The 19,854-nt window shown below is 40.3% G+C and overlaps 1 protein-coding gene across 3 annotated transcripts in view; it reads left to right on the forward strand.

Annotated features, from left to right (window-relative positions):
• ripor1 (RHO family interacting cell polarization regulator 1) overlaps positions 1 to 19,854 on the forward strand; it is a 95,697-nt gene that overhangs the window by 41,301 nt on the left and 34,542 nt on the right. For 2 of the 3 annotated variants that reach the window (XM_053427636.1, XM_053427634.1), the window contains exons 2-5: positions 9,155 to 9,278; positions 11,421 to 11,573; positions 12,246 to 12,324; positions 12,983 to 13,006. In XM_053427636.1, coding sequence (XP_053283611.1) covers positions 9,181 to 9,278; positions 11,421 to 11,573; positions 12,246 to 12,324; positions 12,983 to 13,006 — 354 coding nt within the window. In that variant the 5' untranslated portion in view covers positions 9,155 to 9,180. Of the gene's footprint in view, positions 1 to 5,725; positions 5,829 to 9,154; positions 9,279 to 11,420; positions 11,574 to 12,245; positions 12,325 to 12,982; positions 13,007 to 19,854 lie in introns of all 3 variants that reach the window. The other variant, XM_053427635.1, reaches the window with a different exon arrangement.

Genomic DNA, 19,854 nt, shown 5'->3' on the forward strand with positions numbered 1-19,854 from the left:
CATATTATGTAAACTGCCCTTGGCTCTGCTGTGGTGGCAGCAGGGACCCTCATTTGCCTCATCTCTTGTAGATCTTGGCTGGAAGCGAATGTACCTCACTGTTTCTTATCATTAACTGCAAAATACAAACATTTAATCAAACCTAATTTTTACACCATAATCATCTTTAGGTTAAAGGAATCAAAAAATACAAATACAGAGACTAGAATTGGGTAACGAGAACCGGTTCCAATAATGCACCGGTTCCAATACAACCGGTACCTCCCCGGACCGAAATGCAAAACAGATTTCGGTGCTTCATTTCGCCTGAGCCAATTGAAGACTGAGGTCTTCGTTCCTCCCGCCTCCTCACACTTCCACTCCTTCCTTCACGGGAAGGGGCGCCTCCCGTCGGGCCCCCGCATGAGTCGGGCACGGCTGCCGGTGGACAAACTCTTGTCTCCGCGTTACGCGTGTGTCAGGGTTTCCGTGCAGGTGTGGGCGGATCTCCTCGCGAGACCTCTGGCTGGCCCCCGCCGGGCGCATTTCCTCCGTGGCGGTGCGCCGCGACCGGCTCTGGGTCGGCTTGGAAAGGCTGGGGGCGGGAGGAATGAAGACCACGCCGAGAAAGGTTTCACAAAAGCGTCTGCATTTTGGGGGGACGAAGGCGGGCCGAAGCCTGCCTGCGACAGCCCCAGCCGCGGAGAAACGGGGGTCTCCGAGTGATGGAAAAGCGACCCTCAGTCTTCAATTGGCTCAGGCACCGAAGTCAGAGTCACGAGTCAGAGTGTGTATGTTTTGTATTTATTTTATATTTATTTAAGTATAGACTAAACTTTTGTTAACAGTTCATTTATTATTCATAGTTTTAAGTTAAAAAGTGTTTTGTATTTATTTATATTTATAATCTGCTGTAAACAGTTAATATATTTGGCAATAAAAAATGCCTTTCTTAAATGTCGTTTTTTTTTATGTATCGGTTCAGGCACCGTTTAGGCACCGGTATCGGGGGGGGGGGGGAAACAATACCCATCCCTAACATAGACTGAAATTAGATGCAAGATACCCGTACAAAACCATACAGGCACAGTTTGCTCTGATCTGTGCCTTTGTGGTTTCCGATTTTATAATTCATCTACTCTTCATTTGTCTGATAGGCTGGATAAGTGTTGTTTTCATGGTACAATGGATGAGTCTTTCAGGTAAAATATGTGACTCATGCAGGCCATTCTGTTAATATGGAGCACAAACTGTGTATGCACTCTGGACTGTAATGTGATGGTGTTTGTTTTAAGTCAGTGATATTCAGTATGTCTGACTTTGCACCTATTCGCCAACTTTTACAAATATCATTAGCCAATGTCGCCTCAGCTTGTATTTTTAGCCTAACTGGATATGAAAAGATTTTCTTGGCGACAACGTAAAAGCTTACATTTATTAATTTGACATTTTATCAGCCAATTGAGACCGGAGGACCACAGGCATGTGTGCCGATGACACCCAACTAATCCTGTCTTTTCCCCGATCGGAAACACAGGTAGCAGCACAAATCTCTGCCTGTCTGACCGACATCTCTCAGTTGATGTCTGCACACCACCTGAAGATTATCCTTGACAAGACTGAACTACTTTTCCTCCCAGGGAAAGACTCTCCCACCCACGACCAGACTATTAACTTTGACAACTCCGTGTTAACCCCCACTCAGACTGCTAGGAACCTAGGTGTGACACTCGATAGCCAACTCTCCCTTACTGCCAACATTACTGCAACAACACGGTCCTGTAGATTCATGCTGTACAACATCAGGAGAAAACGCCCCCTTCTCACTCAGAAGGCGGTGCAGGTCCTTGTCCAGGCTCTGGTCATCTCATGCCTAGACTACTGTAACTCCCTCCTGGCAGGTCTACCTGCTACTGCCATCCAACCTTTGCAGCTCATTCAGAATGCAGCAGCTCGACGGTTTTTAACCAACCTAAATTCACTCACACTACTCCGCTCCTCCGCGCCCTTCACTGGCTAACAATGGTTGCCCGCATCCGGTTCAAAACACTAGTACTTGCGTACCATGCTGTGAATGGATCAGGTCCAGTCTACATCCAGGACATGGTCAAACGTTACACCCCAGCTCGTTCACTCCGCTCTGCTTCGGCTTATCAACTTGTTGCTCCCTCACTGCAAGCTAAACACTCATCAAAATCACGAATGTTTGCTGTCCTGGCTCCTAAATGGTGGAATGAGCTCCCCATTGACTTCCGACTATACCTTGATTAAAAAAATATATATCTATATAGATATATATACTAACAACTTTTGAAACTAACACTTTAGTAGCACTTAAATGGCCCTTACTTATAGCACTTTGTAGTTTTGCTTTATTTTGAAGAAATTGTACTTTCTTGATTCTTTTCGTCCTGGGTCTATACCCTCGGGGTTGAATGCACTTATTGTAAGTCGCTTTGGATAAAAGCGTCAGCGAAATGAAATGTAATGTGATGTAATGTGTGTGTGTGGGGGGGAGGGGGGGTTGATGGCAGATATGCAATAATATGAAATTTTACAATTTCAATTTTTTGTATTTTTGTTTTACATTTCAAGATTTACAGTGACTGACATTTTGTTTGACATAAAGTTTCCTGTTGCAATGAACAATGTCCTGCACTTTAAAACTATTACATTTCAGTTTTGTATAAGTTTCAAACCTAATCATTGTCAGGGTGTTTTTCTTCAGTTTGAAATATGTATATTAAACTGCAAGGATGAATTGTAGTTGTGGTCTGAAACATGATATGCATGGAATGCATATTTGGTGTTGAAAAAATATGCTGTACATACCTGCACATTCTGTTTTACAACTTTTTGTAACTCTACTGAAATGAATTGAAAAGAAAAGTTTCAAACCTTAGACCCTGAGTACTACTGCTGTCTGAAATATTTAAATGTGTGAGTGTCAGTGAGTGTGTAAATGTGAGAGTGTGAGTGTGTGTGTGTGTTTTCTTGAATCTGCTAGCCTGTCTGGATTTGACATTCCTTACATGACATGAGGTCCACAGGCCCAGTTTTCCCAGGGGGGCATGTGCACACACACACACACACACACACACACCACAAAGCGCTTCTAGTGGACATAACAAACAACCCAGTGACAAACAGTTTTTCTTAGAGCCTTTATCAGTATTGAATAAGAAGTGTTTTCATGTAGGTTGTGTATGAAAATGCTCTCATTATTTTTGTGAACAGTTTTATCATGATACCTTTTTTCTTCTCAGTCAATATTTATATATGCCACAATACAGGTTAAGTCAAAATTGAGAACTGAGAAATGATTAACCAAAAGAAAATCTATGTCAACAACACGGAATTATCCATACATATTGGTTTATGTCTCAGTTCGAATCTCAGGGATAGTAGCAGCACTTTGATTGTTGTCAGATGTGTGGACATTCAAGTTGTTGTTAGTTGTGACATTGTATGTCGGAGTGGCTTGCTGTGTTTCTGAGGGTGATGGGCTCAAACTAGCTTCAATGCCTCTGCTCCTGGTGCTTTCAAAATGAAGTGAGGTGTTATTTCCTGTCTTTGTTGGCACCATTTTTCAGCATTGTTAATGATACGCACCATCAGTATGTGTATTTTAGCAACTCAGTTATTTTTGCAACTATATCACCCACAACCGGTCTAAATGAAGACAGGCAGTCTTTTTTAAGATGATGGTGGCTGTGAATGTTGGAAGACCTCCTGTTTGTCTGAGCCTCCTCTGTCCAACCTCTGCTGCTAACACAACAACATTAGCTGTGGACTGTCCATTTATAAAGGACTGCCAAAGTATTAATTACAAACACTAACTAATCACTTCTTTGTTTGGTTTCTAGTCCACAGTCTTTGTATCCAAATTTGAATGTTGTTACTCATCTGGGGTGAAATGAATCCAAACTTTCGTTTTCATAACAAACTGCTTAGTGTTTGTTGAGTAATCTTTGTGTGTGTGTGTGTGTGTGTGTGTGTGTGTGTGTGTGTGTGTGTGTGTGTGTGTGTGTGTGTGTGTGTGTGTGTGTGTGTGTGTGTGTGTGTGTGTGTGTGTGTGTGTGTGTGTGTGTGTGTGTGTGTGTGTGTGTGAACGGACATTTTTCCAGAATGGTCTGGGAGAGGGAGGCCAAAGAGCATCACACAATAGGCATGGTGTCACACACTGGCTCAACAGAGTGTGTGTGTGTTTATATGATAACATCAATAGCAGAGGAGAAGGTGTGACTGGAGTCTGTTGTTTTCATTGGGCAGGACAGTATCATTGTTTGGATCAGGTATGTTTGGATTAACTGATGAACTTCTGGATAAAGTAGTTGAGGTTTAAATGGAGCCAATTGAACTTGGATGTTGGCTGAATAGCCAATGAAAGTCTGTTATAAGGCTGGAAATAAGAAGCAGGACAGTGGGCTGTGACGGGGAGATATGTGCCATCTACCACTGGCCTGTCTGAACTGGGACAGTGACACGGCGTCCCATCAAGGTTGGTGTTTGGTTTTATTAGGGTGTAGGGTTACTTAACATAAAAGAACTCCACAGTTTGCAACATATTTTCATGGTTTAGTACATGTTGATACAGCAGGTAAACAAGAGAAATGCAGAAGATAACATTTTTGTCATTTGTTTTGAAAAATGTAAATATTAAATGGTGGGTCACTGGCTGCAGTTCATGTTTTATCATTTTGTAATATGTTACTTATACATTTACATATTTTAGAGAACAAAAAAATATTCAGTTTACTCTCTTGATGTGTACAAAGCAGGAAAAAAGTTCTCTGTTAAAAGCTCTTTTATATAAGATTAAAACTTTTCATAGATATACAGCGATGCAGGTATCTTTACTAGTTTCCATCTGACATGGTCATCATTCTCCCATCCAGAGCACACATTGTTTAAATGTATAATGCACCTGCACCCATCTGAGAACCTAACACGAGGTGTGGTCAGGTGTTATTTTATCTTGAGGAAGCGGAAATAAATTGACCAACAAAAACTGGTTTGAAGTCAGTGCAACATCACTTAATTTTTATTTTAAGGTCATATTATCAAGTTAGTCAAATCCACCTACGTAGGCAGGTGCACAACACATTAAAATTCCCTGCTTTTTACACACAGAGGATCTGCTTCTCTGCAAATTTACAAACGTGGCAAATGCACCATTATAATATCATTACACCAAGGTGACAGCCTACCTGTAGGAGAGGGGGCTCTGATTGGTTTATTACACGAAACACACCCAATATTCATTAGGGACTTATTACAACCCTTTGAACCATGCCAATTTTTTTTCTGCTGTTAAACTAGAACAAAATTGATTTGGACATTAACTCATTAAAATATTATCTCATTATCTAAAGTGTTTGAGTCAACAAAACACTTTTGGAGTCTCAGGGGTAAACAGCGTTCTAATACAATTGAGGTCAATTGTGACCCACTCTTCAGACTTTAAAAAAACAAAGAAACAACATAACATGCATCCATACTGCTCGTGTGGTGTCATCCAAGTGTCCGCAAGCCTCGACATTTATATTCGACTCGAAACGGCATCATTTACACCTTGGTTTAAAGTCCTCTGCTATCCTCCCTGGAGTCGCGTTCACGTTCTCACGGACACACTGTAAAACCGCACACACTCAAATGAATTTTAATATGAATGTTGGGCCCGGCGGACACTTGAATGACAGCAGTATGGATGCATGTTATGTTTTTTTTTCTGTTGTTTTATTAGGTCTAAAGAAGAGGTCACTTTAGCTGCAACACTGTTTACCCCTGAGACTCCTAAAGTGTTTTGAGGACTCAAACACTTCACCCACCCCTCCAACATCATAGTGGTGAGTACATGAGTGAGGTTTCTTTCTTACATTTAAATATCCCTTTAAATCTCTGAGTTATTAGTTACGCTAAGATGAACTGCTGTGTCAACAACCCAAGAAGATTTATCTGATGGCTGACAGATTGTGTTGGATCCAGTATGAGCCAACATTTCCACCTGCTCTGTTTGTGCACTCGATCGACTTGTGTCTCTCACCCCCTCTCACCCACTCCTCTGTCTTTGTGACTATTTAAACTAGGTTAAGTCAACAAATCCATTAAAATATCGAACTGGTTCTCGAACATACCTTCATAATGATTTTCTAATTGCGGAAGTAACACAAAAATCACTGTATGTAACGTGTTGTTATTCAGAATAAATGTTTCATGATTAACATTTAAGTATTATTGTGAAAATTGTACAATCAGTTTACTGATTATAAAAATACTGCTAAGTACTCTGTCCATCCCTCGGGATTTAGTTCAACTCCACCAGAACTGACCTTTGCCCCCAGGACTATCTCCCTTTGTTCAAGTTCCTGTCAGGAAAGGCAGTTGCATCTGACTTCCTGTAGGATTGTGACATTTCCTGTTCTGACAGAGGGGTGGGGGGCGTCATGTTGCAAATACTTTTTAGCTGTTGGAAGAGACAGGATATGGGACAGTGGATAGGCCACAGTAGGAAAAAAACACTAGCTGACAAAAATCCACCAGTGACTGAAGTCACAATAACAAAACATAGCTTCAGGTCACAGACTTCACATGATAGTTAAGGTCACAAAATGGAAAATGGAAAAGGGATGTCCGCACTGCTTTTTGAGTTTGACTCCAGGTTCTGTACTTAGTTTTAGACCCAATTAGTATGGAGAAAATTGTGTACTAGACAACATATTACATTACATTAGATGTCATTTGGCTGACGCTTTTGTCCAAAGCAACTTACAATTAGTACACTCAACATCTATGAGGGGCCATTTAGGGCTTCCGTATCTTGCCAAGGACACTTCGGCATGCAGATGGGGAAGAATGGGGATTGAACCTGCAACCTATTGTTGGAGAACGACCACTCTACCTCCTAGGCCACACCTCTGTTCTAAATACTTCATGAATACACGCATAGTGCAGTGGGCCACCTTTAGTAGTCTTAGCAGCCCCATAATGCGGTGACTGTAATGCCAAGAAGAAAGGAGCTATCGCTCCAGAGAAAACTGAGGTTTAGAATTTTTTAGGTTTATCTTGATCTGTGTGAAGAATTCAGTCTAATGCAACAGTCCTCTAATAACTGACGGTAAACTGACTAAATTTATGCAGCAATTCTCTGGTCTGAATTCCCACTTAAAGGGATTTTCATGAGGAGTCACATTCACCAATTTACACACAAACATATTTATAAGCACCAAAGGTCACCATGGTATGAGACATAGATCCTGGACTTTAGCGTGGTGCACATTCACCTACTCAGCATATAATCGAGACGATTTCTGGATTTTCTTGAACATTGTGCAGCAGACTGAGCATAAGTGTTTTTCTTTTTGGCTTTGTGTGCTCAGTTCTCCTCAGACGGTACACTTTGAATTGGGATGACGTGACACACATGCAACTTTCCTATCTCTGCAATGGTCCATGAATTAAAACTTGATCATACAAAGAATGCTCATGCACACTGGGGTAAACACTTTGGGATTGTTGTATGGTTACAATGTTAAAGCAAGCGCGACTGGCAGCACCCTTTTCAGCTTTATCAATTCAGTACATCCCTGCAGTTTTTATCTCCGAGCTAAACGGTCAGATGATAATTAGATTATTAACAGGCAGTTTCCATCAACCTGTCCCTCTATTTGAGTGACTCCGCCAAGGAGCTTATTCATCAATTTTTGTTGTTGTCTGTTTGTCAGCAGCCAAGCTATACAATGAAGAAATCAAGTTAGAGAGGTCTTATGTTATTATTAGTGGTGTTCAAAAGATGTTGGTTCATTAAACTGTGGCAGGGCAAATTCATTAGATAATGAATGGGAAACACTGCTTTGACGTGCTTTGACTCCACATTAGCCTTGGCAGAAGTATGCCATTCCAGTTGAAACAAGTTTTCAAAGATAAAACATAACAGTGTCCTGTATAAAACATAACACAACTTCTATGTATTGCATCCACAAAATCATGAAACATGCAGGATCCCACATTGACTCACTGATAATACAGTTCAGTACACAAATTCAAATGAAGCCATGTTTGTATGTGGGTGTTTGTTTGTTTTTTAGGGGGGAGGGTCTTTTGATTCTTGCTCCATCTAATAAAGCTTATTACCAGAGACAGATAAACGTCATATCACCATGTCCTCTACAGCCCTGAGTCTAGCTGCTATGAGGAGCAGAATGTGCCGTGGCGTTTACCGTGACATCATACTTCACTGTCACTCTGTACTCACATGACTGACATGATGGTATTTGTAAGTGTGACACCAGACATGGAGCTGGATACATACTGTCAGACCACAACACAGCTGCTTGTTTCTGTTTGTCGCTTCTGGTTTAATATATTATTAAATAACTCACTTTAAGATATACATTCGAGAAGTAACAGTTATATTAGATTATCTGCTGAATAATAAGAACCTAAAGCACAAAGGGAAAATAAAAGTACATTTTCATATGTATGTGATCACATGGATATTTTTGCTAATCATCACAGTGAAATATTGGATGTAAATGAAAAGTCAAAGTAAAAAGCTTTCATTCTAGCTCTGAACCACAAGCCAATAATAAAAGCTTTTTATTAGATTGCTTATAATTTAAAAACTGCTCCTTAATCTCTAGAGTACATCAGCTGTGGCTCAGGGGATCAAGCAGGTTATCCTCCTACCAGAAGATCGGTGGTTTGATGCCTGACTCCTCATGTCCGCATTCCGAATTGTCCAAGGACAAGACACTGAAGCCCATTCCTGACTGTGCCTGAGGCTGTGTTGTCAAAACGTAGAGTTTTATACACAAATAATATTATTATAATTATATCACCATGCTCTCCTCTGATCCAGATATGCGAATCAGATGCAAGAGCACCTTGCAGCGAGTGCAGAGCCATCTAATGTGCATGTGACTGTAACAACCGCTTGGATTCCAACTGAGACCCTTGTATTGTCTTTGCTTATTTCCTGTCTATCGGCACTGTCAGACCTGAACTGCACAAATAACTCCTCAAAAAAGTGTTTTTAAAGTTATAGAAGAGTAAAGAAAGCTGTGTTCTCAAATGTGTGTGTGATGGATGACAAAGAAGGAAAACATGATTGGTGAGTCCCCAATGCTGTAGTGCCAGCAGTCTGGTAACTCATCTTTTCCTCTGGTCTGAACAGGGAGTCCTTCCCGAACTCTCTCAACCATGTCCCTGTCCGTTCGCCCAGTCAGACGCCTCACCTCCAGATCCATCACTAGGAGCCAGAGTTTTACTGGAGTCAACAACTACGACAAGCCCTACAGGTACACACATACACTCAGCGTGCATTGCCTTTTTGGTGTAATATGATTTTTTTGTGACCAATGAATGAATTGTCTATGTATATGTTTACGTACAAAAAAAATTACAATTTAGATGAAGTACTTTGGATTTACGAGATTTGAGGCTGGTTGGATTCCATGCTACAGAGCAGCTTTTACACAGATGAGCTGAAGAGAACAGTGGCATTTTATTATTTTGTATTGTAGCTTCCCTGTTAACTTGCACTGACACTCAGGCCTGATAAGCACAAGAGTTTCTTGATGTCACTGTTGTATCTGTCATGACTTTAATTGAACAAAGACTCACAACTGACTGTGAAATTGTTAAGCCATTTGACTGAGGCATCAATTAAATGCTGTAGGATTTGACACAGATGTGCAGGGATTTCAGTTTATTTGAATGAGCTTGTTGTGATCAGTGCATTCAGTCACTGAGGTAAACATGTTTGAAGTTGTTGGTAAGCATATCTTCTGCAGTCTTTGTGTTAAGAAAAACCACAATCATATTTCACACAGTTTACTCATGATCTATTACAGTGAAATATGCAATAGTAAATAAATTCATACACTGTTCAGAACTGGTATTAACATGAATCTCCTGTGATCTGATCACAAGTGGACAGCTCTGAGTTCATCAGTTCACTTGTGTGTCTCCAGCGACCGCTGGTGAATAAACACAACATTTCTGTTCACAAAGTTTGTAAAGACTCATAGTCATTGTTCATCGAAACTGTAGCTGACTTAGAGCTGTCCAATTATGATAAGATCACCTGAGACACAGGTTATTAGGCCCACAAACTACCTAAGCCCTTATTTTACATCAGCCATTATAAGTGTATATAAATTTCTGTGCTATGTACATATACAGACAGCATTAACACAGATGTGGCACTTATACTAATAGTAGTTTTTGCCTTCACAATTTGTTTCTAGTGCTTAACAAAGTGCAGGATCCTCTGCTTTTAACCTCAGCAAGAGTAAGAGAAAACTACCAAAAAAAACTAGAAACCTCAGAGCCTAAATTCTTGAATTGCATTGATAAAGGGTGATATGGTACTTTACTATGAGCTATGGTATCATATGGTGCCATAGCATTCAGGGCTTTGTATTATAAATGAAAAATCATCTCTCTTCCTGGTCTTCTTGTCAGGACACATGCTGGCAATATGGTCAAGCTATAGAGCCTTTAAAGACTTACTGTTGGAGTATACAATAAGTCTGGACATAAAAAAAATGAATACATTTTTATGCAGTTTTTCGAGACGGGTAGTCTGTGATTTTTAGGGTTAGGGCAGTTTCTTTAATGCCCATTAACTTTTCCAGTCTCTGAAGTAGAATGTGATGATCAATAGTATCAAATGCTGCACTAAGATCTAACAATATGACATACATAGATAAACCCTTTATCTGAAGCTATGAGAATGTATTTTGTGACTTATGCTAAAGCTGCCGTGATGAGCTCCAAACTTTGACTGAATGTCTTACTATACATTATTTTTCTGAAGAAAGTCACAGAGCTAATTAGCGACAACTTTCTCAAGGATTTGTACAAGGAGAAGTTGGATATCTGGTTGAATGGCTAAAACCCCTGGGTCCAGAGTGTTTTTTTTAAAAACAGGTTTAATTATGTTGTACATTACTAACGATAAAAACATTGTATTCATTAAAGTCCTATTTATTAATGTACAGAATTGATTTAATTAAAGTCTATAATTACATTACAAATTATTCAGTTATTACAAAATAACTGTGATCTTTGGCAAGATGCTGAACCCCGAATTGCCCTCATAGAAAAAAATGTGCTGCTAATAGATGCACTGTATGAATGTGTGTGTGAATGGGTGAATGGCAAACTGTACTGTAAAGCACTTTGAGTGGTCATCAAGACTCGAAAAGAGATTTTTACAAGAAATGCTTCACAATATGTTACTTTGTGTTGTTATATCATGTAACATCCTCTAACATCTCTTATAAAAACAAGAGACTTTAATTTCAACAACATCCAACTTAAATTCAGTACATCATGGCGAGTTTCCCCTTCATTACTGATTATTTAAAATGTTAAAAAATATATTTTTCAGTGTCATGTTTTCATGTAATGAGCCGGTGCTGCTGATGTTGCAGGAACCTCTCGGTGTTCAGCACCCCAGGTCTTGGTAGAAAGCCCAGCAGAGCCAGCAGGATGTTCACTATGTCCTCCAAGTCTAACCCACCACCAAAAGTTCCACAACCAGAGCGACTGGATCAGGTCTATGAGGCACTGAGGAAAGGCCTTCAGTAAGTACACACACACACACACACAATGCTGCCGTGACTAATATTTCTGTCTTAGTTCTAATACTGTGCTCCCACTTCGTACTATTGAAGTCTAGAAGGAGAAATGTCATCATTTGATAATAAATCCAGCTGATTCGATTTTATAACACCATCAATGTCTATTTAGAAAGGTTTTCACAGACAACTTACATACATGCATGTCTACACTGAAAGGGGCAAATGGTGGGTAACATGCTAACATAATGCTTAAAGATCCCATTAAAGATCTCATTGGTTTGAACATAAAGGATTAGTTCCACATTTAGGAAAACAGTCAAACTCACTTTGTTTCCAATAGTTAGATGATAGTATGATTCTATCTGTAACTTCATGAAACTTCACAATTATGTTAATCGAGTTGTGATGTAATGCCTTTTGATAGTTTGGGTTTAATGAGAGAAATATTATGAGGTTACTGATAGCCCTAAATGGTCAAATTTGTCAATTGTTGTAGGTGCCAGGTGGATATGCAATTTCCTGATGAGCAGAACAATATGTTAACCATCAGTGAGCAATAGTCAGTTGCAGAGTTAAATCATTTCTTCTTTGTGTGTGTGTGTGTGTGTGTGTGTGTGTGTGTGCGTGTATGCGTGTGTGCGCGTGTGTGTGTGTGTTTTTTTTTTCTTTTCTCAGGTCTTACCTGCATGTTCATCAGATGGACTTGGACAACCTCAGTAGACAAATGAAAGAATCAAAGAGGAACTCCAGACTGGTACGTCAAGACTGCTTCACATTCTCCTTTTGCTGAATTTTTTTTTCACTTTTGAGTCAGAGTGTTTTGGCATGTTGCTAACGTAACACTGTTTTAATCTGCACTGTAAGCATTCTTGACATCTTGGTAACTGCCTGAATTTTTTAGGTCAATAATGGCACGATCTTCGTTTATCTTCTGACACTGCTCAAGCTAAACAGAAAGAGGGTAGCTCCTACAACCTTCCTGGTAGCTATGGGTAGTGTTCCACAGGCAGTGGTGGAATGAAAGGAAAGACCCAGAGAGAGCCAGTAAACACCTAGTAACTGGACTGTTGACCAATGCAGTATCCTATTGGGTGCTGTACTGGTGACAAATCCATAAAAAGGTTCAAAACAATCATTCAGTGGACATTATTCCTTCTAGAGCAGAAAGTAACTGAGCCTGTCTTTACACAACCTTTATTATAGCGTAGAGATCAAACTTTCGTGATAAAACTGGGATTAGCCAGGGCTGATAGTGGTAGCTTTGTTTTGATTGTCTTTTTCCAACAGTAAAACCACTTGGTGATGCTGGAGTAGATGTTTCTACTCAAACATTAGGACCATAAAACACATTGTGCTGCCACTTAATTAAAATGTTAAAAATACTAATAACTTGTTGCTTTGTTCTTCCTAAGGGTTTCCTGTATGAACTAGACAAGGTGAGTTACTATCAGTTCTTCAATATTTACCTCAGCTGCTCAGAAGCTGTACAGCGACTCTATCACAGAGTCTGTAGGGGAGAGCGGGGTAATGTGGGACATCGGGTAATGTGAGACACCCCGTGTATCTAGGCAACAAAACACATTTGTGGTCATTTGACCATTATGTTTTCAAGCCCCTCCCTTTCCCCCCTTGCAATGAAGGAGAAGTTGGAGCTGGTGCTGTGGAAAGAATGTTTTTTTCGCAAAAATGGAAAAGTAAAATTTCTTGCTTTGAACTTAATCAACTGTTGTGTCAAAACAAATTGAATCAGGTAGAAAAACTTATATCATACATGTTGGTGAACTTCCAACATATAAAACCATGTGATTGATGTTAGCTGAAGATTAGCCTGAATTGATAAGAGATGTTGTTTTTTCTAAAACGGTGGCTGCGGGGTAAAGTGGGACAAATGCTGTTGGGTAAAGTGAGACAGTGTCTCACCATGAAGCACAAGTTAAGTTTAGTCTTAAACATATTTTAGTGTTATATTACATTATTAGGGCCCGAGCACCGAATGGTGAGAGGCCCTATTGAATCTGTAAGGATTTTTAGGGCCCGAGCACCGAAATCGGTGGGAGGCCCTATTGAAATTGAAATGATTATTATTATTATTATTATTATTATTTTTCTTAGCTTAAATCAATTGGCTTTTTGAGGGCTTTAATGTGCTCAAAAAGTTGTAGGAGTTTGCAGTAAATTCGAAGGCGGCGAAAATTTACGTATTCTGGAGTATTTTGAAAAGGGCGTGGCAAAATGGCTCAAGAGCGCCACCTACGGAAAAGCCCCTCATTTAGCATTCACCGATCTTCAAAAAAAACAAAGACTATTGTGTATCATGACTAGATGCACAAAAAAGTCCATCAGTGCATTATGAATAACGCAACAGGAAGCCCGCCAGTTTGACTTTAGTGGCCATTTTGGTCATATTCCATATTTTTTCTTTGATGTACTTGTCGTACAGCTTTCATCAGATCAACTTCAAATTTAGACGATCGTCATCACAACAAATTGGAGATCTAAAGTTATTGAAGGATTACGTTTTAGCAAAACCGTCTGACCGTGGTGTGGCGTTAAAGTTTGATGAAACGCCATCAAAACACAAGCTTCCATATTTCAGACATAGTTTGTCCAATTGAGTCCAAACTAGACACATACGACAAGAGTCGCGACCAGAAGACATCACTGCAGAAATTGTGACTTACAATCACAGCGCCCCCTGGTGGCAACAGGAAATGTCTTGTTTTTAAGACGTGTTATGTTTTTATGTACTACTCGGAGAGCTTTCATCAGATCAACTTAAAAATTAGATGAGACTCTACAAAACAAGATGAAGATCTAAAGTTATCAAAATTTAAACTTTTCATCAATCCGTGTGACCGTGGTGAGGCTTAAAATCTTGATGTGCAAAATGAAAAGACCTGTTTTCATTTCAACCATGTATGTGTTTCATGGTCTTATACTGACCTCTAGTGGCTTTATATTGCCGGCACAACCTACTTGTACCGCAATATTAAGTCACTAGAGGGCAGTGTAGGATCATGGTTTGACCAAGGCACAAATTGTGTCACCTAAGGCAGGGGTAGGCAACCTTTACTATTTCCTCCACTCTTCCCCCAATTTAAAGCTGTCTGTTGCCGCACAACATATTTGATAACACAGGTTATAAAGTTATATATATATATATATATATATATAGTCATGCAATATATATAAAAACTATAGTTTGTTGCATTTATTAAATAATAGAACGACAATAAAGACAACTGTTGACATTTAACTGCTATTTTTACCTGTTACAAAATAGGAAAACACCAAACTCTGACCATGGCGTGGAGTCAAAGTCTGATCACACGCCATCAAAACACGAGTGTCTGTATCTTGGACATATTTGGTCCAATCAACTCCAAACTAGACATGTAAGACAAGGGTCGCGACCTGATGACATCTACAAAGACATCATGACTTAAAATCCTAGCGCCACTGGCTACAGGAAGTGAAGCGTTTATTGTTGCTGCAGAGCTTAAAACGCACGCAAGGCAGAGACATGCGCTTGGTCATCGATCGTTCTCTCTCCCCCGACCGCAACAGACTTGAAATTGCCTGTGCTCGACCACTCTTCCCCCAATTTAAAGCTGTCTGGTGCCACACAACATATTTGATAACACAGGTTATAAAGTTATATATATATATATATATATATATATATATATAGTCATACAATATATATAAAAACTATAGTTTGTTGCATTTATTAAATAATAGAACGACAATAAAGACAACTGTTGACATTTAACTGCTATTTTTACCTGTTACAAAATAGGAAAACACCAAACTCTAACCATGGCGTGGAGTCAAAGTCTGATCACACGCCATCAAAACACGAGTGTCTGTATCTTGGACATATTTGGTCCAATCAACTCCAAACTAGACATGTAAGACAAGGGTCGCGACCTGATGACATCTACAAAGACATCATGACTTAAAATCCTAGCGCCACCTGCTGGCTACAGGAAGTGAAGCGTTTATTGTTGCTGCAGAGCTTAAAACGCACGCAAGGCAGAGACATGCGCTTGGTCATCGATCGTTCTCTCTTCCCCGACCGCAACAGACTTGAAATTGCCTGTGCTTGACCACTCTTCCCCCAATTTAAAGCTGTCTGGTGCCGCACAACATTATTGATAACACAGGTTATAAAGTTATATATATATATATAAAAACTATAGTTTGTTGCATTTATTAAATAATAGAACGACAATAAAGACAACTGTTGACATTTAACTGCTATTTTTACCTGTTACAAAATAGGAAAACACCAAACTCTGACCATGGCGTGGAGTCAAAGTCTGATCACACGCCATCAAAACACGAGTGTCTGTATCTTGGACATATTTGGTCCAATCAACTCCAAACTAGACATGTAAGACAAGGGTCGCGACCTGATGACATCTACACAGACATCATGACTTAAAATCCTAGCGCCACTGGCTACAGGAAGTGAAGCGTTCATTGTTGCTGCAGAGCTTAAAACGCACGCAAGGCAGAGACATGCGCTTGGTCATCGATCGTTCTCTCTCCCCCGACCGCAACAGACTTGAAATTGCCTGTGCTCAACCACTCTTCCCCCAATTTAAAGCTGTCTGGTGCCGCACAACATATTTGATAACACAGGTTATAAAGTTATATATATATATATAGACATACAATATATATAAAAACTATAGTTTGTTGCATTTATTAAATAATAGAACGACAATAAAGACAACTGTTGACATTTAACTGCTATTTTTACCTGTTACAAAATAGGAAAACACTAAACTCTTACCATGGCGTGGAGTCAAAGTCTGATCACACGCCATCAAAACACGAGCGTCTGTATCTTGGACATATTTGGTCCAATCAACTCCAAACTAGACATGTAAGACAAGAGTCGCGACCTGATGACATCTACAAAGACACCATGACTTAAAATCCTAGCGCCACCTGCTGGCTACAGGAAGTGAAGCGTTTATTCTTGCTGCAGAGCTTAAAACGCAAGCAAGGCAGAGACGTGCGCTTGGTCATCGATCGCTCTCTCTTCCCCGACCGCAACAGACTTGAAATTGCCTGTGCTCGGGCCCGTTAGTGCTACAACGTAGCCCTAGTTATTATTATTATTAGGGCCCGAGCACCGAAAGGTGAGAGGCCCTATTGAAATTGTAAGGATTTTTATTATTATTATTATTTCCCTTCGGGGGGCTTTTTCAGGGTCTAGACATGCTCAAAAAGTTGTGAAACTTTGCAGGAAATTCAAGGTCTGCGGACAATTTAGTATTCTGGAGTAATTTGAATTGGGCGTGGCAAAATGGCTCAACAGCGCCCCCTGGAACCAGCCCCTAGGTTTCCACATAAGCGATTTTCCCCAAAATCTAGACACTGGTGTAGCGTGACTAATCATAGAAAAAAGTCTATTGGAGCATTATGAAAAATGCAACAGGAAGTCCGCCATTTTGCTTTTAGTGGCCATTTTGGCAATATCCCACATTTTTACTTTTACGTACTTGTCCCAGGGCTTTCATCAGATCAACTTCAAATTCAGATGAGTGTCATCACAACAAGATGGAGATAAAAAATGATTGAGGGATTTTTTTTTTATCACACCGTGTGACCGTGGCATGGCGTTAAAAATTGGTTACACGCCATCAAAACACGGGCATCTGTATCTCGGACATACATGTTCCAATCAAGTCCAAACTAGACATGTAAGACAATAGTCCCCGCCTGATGACATCTATGCATAAATGATGACTTAAAACCGCAGCGCCCCCTGGTGGCAACAGGAAATGTCTTGTTTTTTGCTTGTCTTACACTTGGATGAATTTCTCCTCATCCACTGACCTCAACCATGTCAAACTGTATCAAATGGGTCCCAAGACATTGACAATGAAGACATAAGATTACCGTGACTTTTCGTCAAACGCCATATGAATGGCGTGGCATTAAAGTTCATCAACTCGCCGTGAAACACGAAATTGCTGTAACTTCAGTGTTCATGATTCTATCTCTCTCAAACTACATGTGTGTAACAACAGCCCCCCCCTGAAGATATTCATATGGTTTTAAGAAATGGGCGTGGCAAAAAAACTGACCAGCGCCCCCTATAGGGCAACCCCGGCACTACGATGGCCGACATTTATACAAATCTATCGGGACATGTGTCGTTTCATAACAAACAAAAAAATATCTTGGATAGGTATGCTTGACCAAACAGGGAGGCCGCCATTTTGGATTAAGTGGCCATTTTTTTTCCATATTCCACATTTTTACTTGATGCACTTGTCCCAGGGCTTTCATCAGATTAACTTCAAATTAAGATCAGTGCCATCACAACAAGATGGAGATAAAAAGTGATTAAGAGATTGACCTTTCGTCACACCGTGTGACCGTGGCGTGGCGTCTTGAGTTTGATTAAACGCCATCAAAACACGAGGTTCTGTATCTCGGACATACATTGTCCAATCGAGTCCAAACTAGACATGTAAGACAAGGGTGCCATCCTGATGACATCTACACAGAAATTATGACTTGAAATTACAGCGCCCCCTGGTGGCTACAGGAAGTGACATGTTTTATACTTTGATGAACTGCTCCTGGCTGATTTACAATATACAGCTCAAATCAGATCAGTCAAGTCATTAGATCATGGTCAGAATTGTGACGTTTCCTCAAACCGTGTAAACATTGATGTGCGGCGAAGGATTTTCCTTCGCCAAAGGACACGATGTTATCATAACTCCACTGTGCATTGTCCTATCACTACAAAACTTCTGTCACATGGTCAGAGTCCAAGCCTGAACAGCTCTATGTGTCAATATTTCCTCAGTGTCATAGCGCCACCTACTGATTCGCCAGGAAACAGGAAGTACTTTGTTAATCCACTCTGCATTATCCAACCGGCTCCAAACTACTGACCTATGATCACAATCCTGAATAGAACAGCTCCATATATGAATATTAGTTCAGGATCATAGCACCACCTATTGATCAGTGTGAAAATTAAGTTGCGGAAACATTGTCCAATTGACACAAAATTTCTCACGCTACATCAGAGCGGCTACTTGAACAGATCTATAAGTCTGTGTGTAATAATAGTGATGGCGCCACCTACTGGCAAACCTACTGCCGCAGAGCGCAAAACGCATGCAACGTGGAGAAGTGCATGCTCGATCGATGATGTGCGCTTGGTCATCGATCGCTCTCTCCACCGACCGCAACAGGCTTCAACGTGCGGGTGCTCGGGCCCGCAAGTGCTACAACGTAGCCCTAGTTATTATTAGGGCCCGAGCACCGAATGGTGAGAGGCCCTATTGAATCTGTAAGGATTTTTATTATTATTATTATTATTATTATTATTATTTCCCTTTGGGGGGCTTTTTCAGGGTCTAGACATGCTCAAAAAGTTATGAAACTTTGCAGGAAATTCAAGGTCTGCGGATATTTTAGTATTCTGGAGTAATTGGAATTGGGCGTGGCAAAATGGCTCTACAGCGCCCCCTGGAACCAGCCCCTAGGTTTCCACATAACGGATTTTCATCAAAATCTGGATATAGGTGTATCGTGACCAGTCATGAAAAAAAGTCTCATGGAGCATTATGAAAAACGCAACAGGAAGTCCGCCATTTTGCTTTTAGTGGCCATTTTGGCAATATCCCACATTTTTACTTTTACGTACTTGTCCCAGGGCTTTCATCAGATCAACTTCAAATTCAGATGAGTGTCATCACAACAAGATGGAGATAAAAAGTGATTGAGGGATTTTTTTTTTATCACACCGTGTGACCGTGGCATGGCGTTAAAAATTGGTTACACGCCATCAAAACACGGGCATCTGTATCTCGGACATACATGTTCCAATCAAGTCCAAACTAGACATGTAAGACAATAGTCCCCGCCTGATGACATCTATGCATAAATGATGACTTAAAACCGCAGCGCCCCCTGGTGGCAACAGGAAATGTCTTGTTTTTTGCTTGTTTTACACTTGGATGAATTTCTCCTCATCCACTGACCTCAACCATGTCAAACTGTATCAAATGGGTCCCAAGACATTGACAATGAAGACATAAGATTACCGTGACTTTTCGTCAAACGCCATATGAATGGCGTGGCATTAAAGTTCATCAACTCGCCGTGAAACACGAAATTGCTGTAACTTCAGTGTTCATGATTCTATCTCTCTCAAACTACATGTGTGTAACAACAGCCCCCCCCTGAAGATATTCATATGGTTTTAAGAATGGGCGTGGCAAAAAAACTGACCAGCGCCCCC

The sequence above is a fragment of the Pleuronectes platessa genome, chromosome 7 (assembly GCF_947347685.1).
Source record: "Pleuronectes platessa chromosome 7, fPlePla1.1, whole genome shotgun sequence".
NCBI lineage: Eukaryota > Metazoa > Chordata > Actinopteri > Pleuronectiformes > Pleuronectidae > Pleuronectes > Pleuronectes platessa.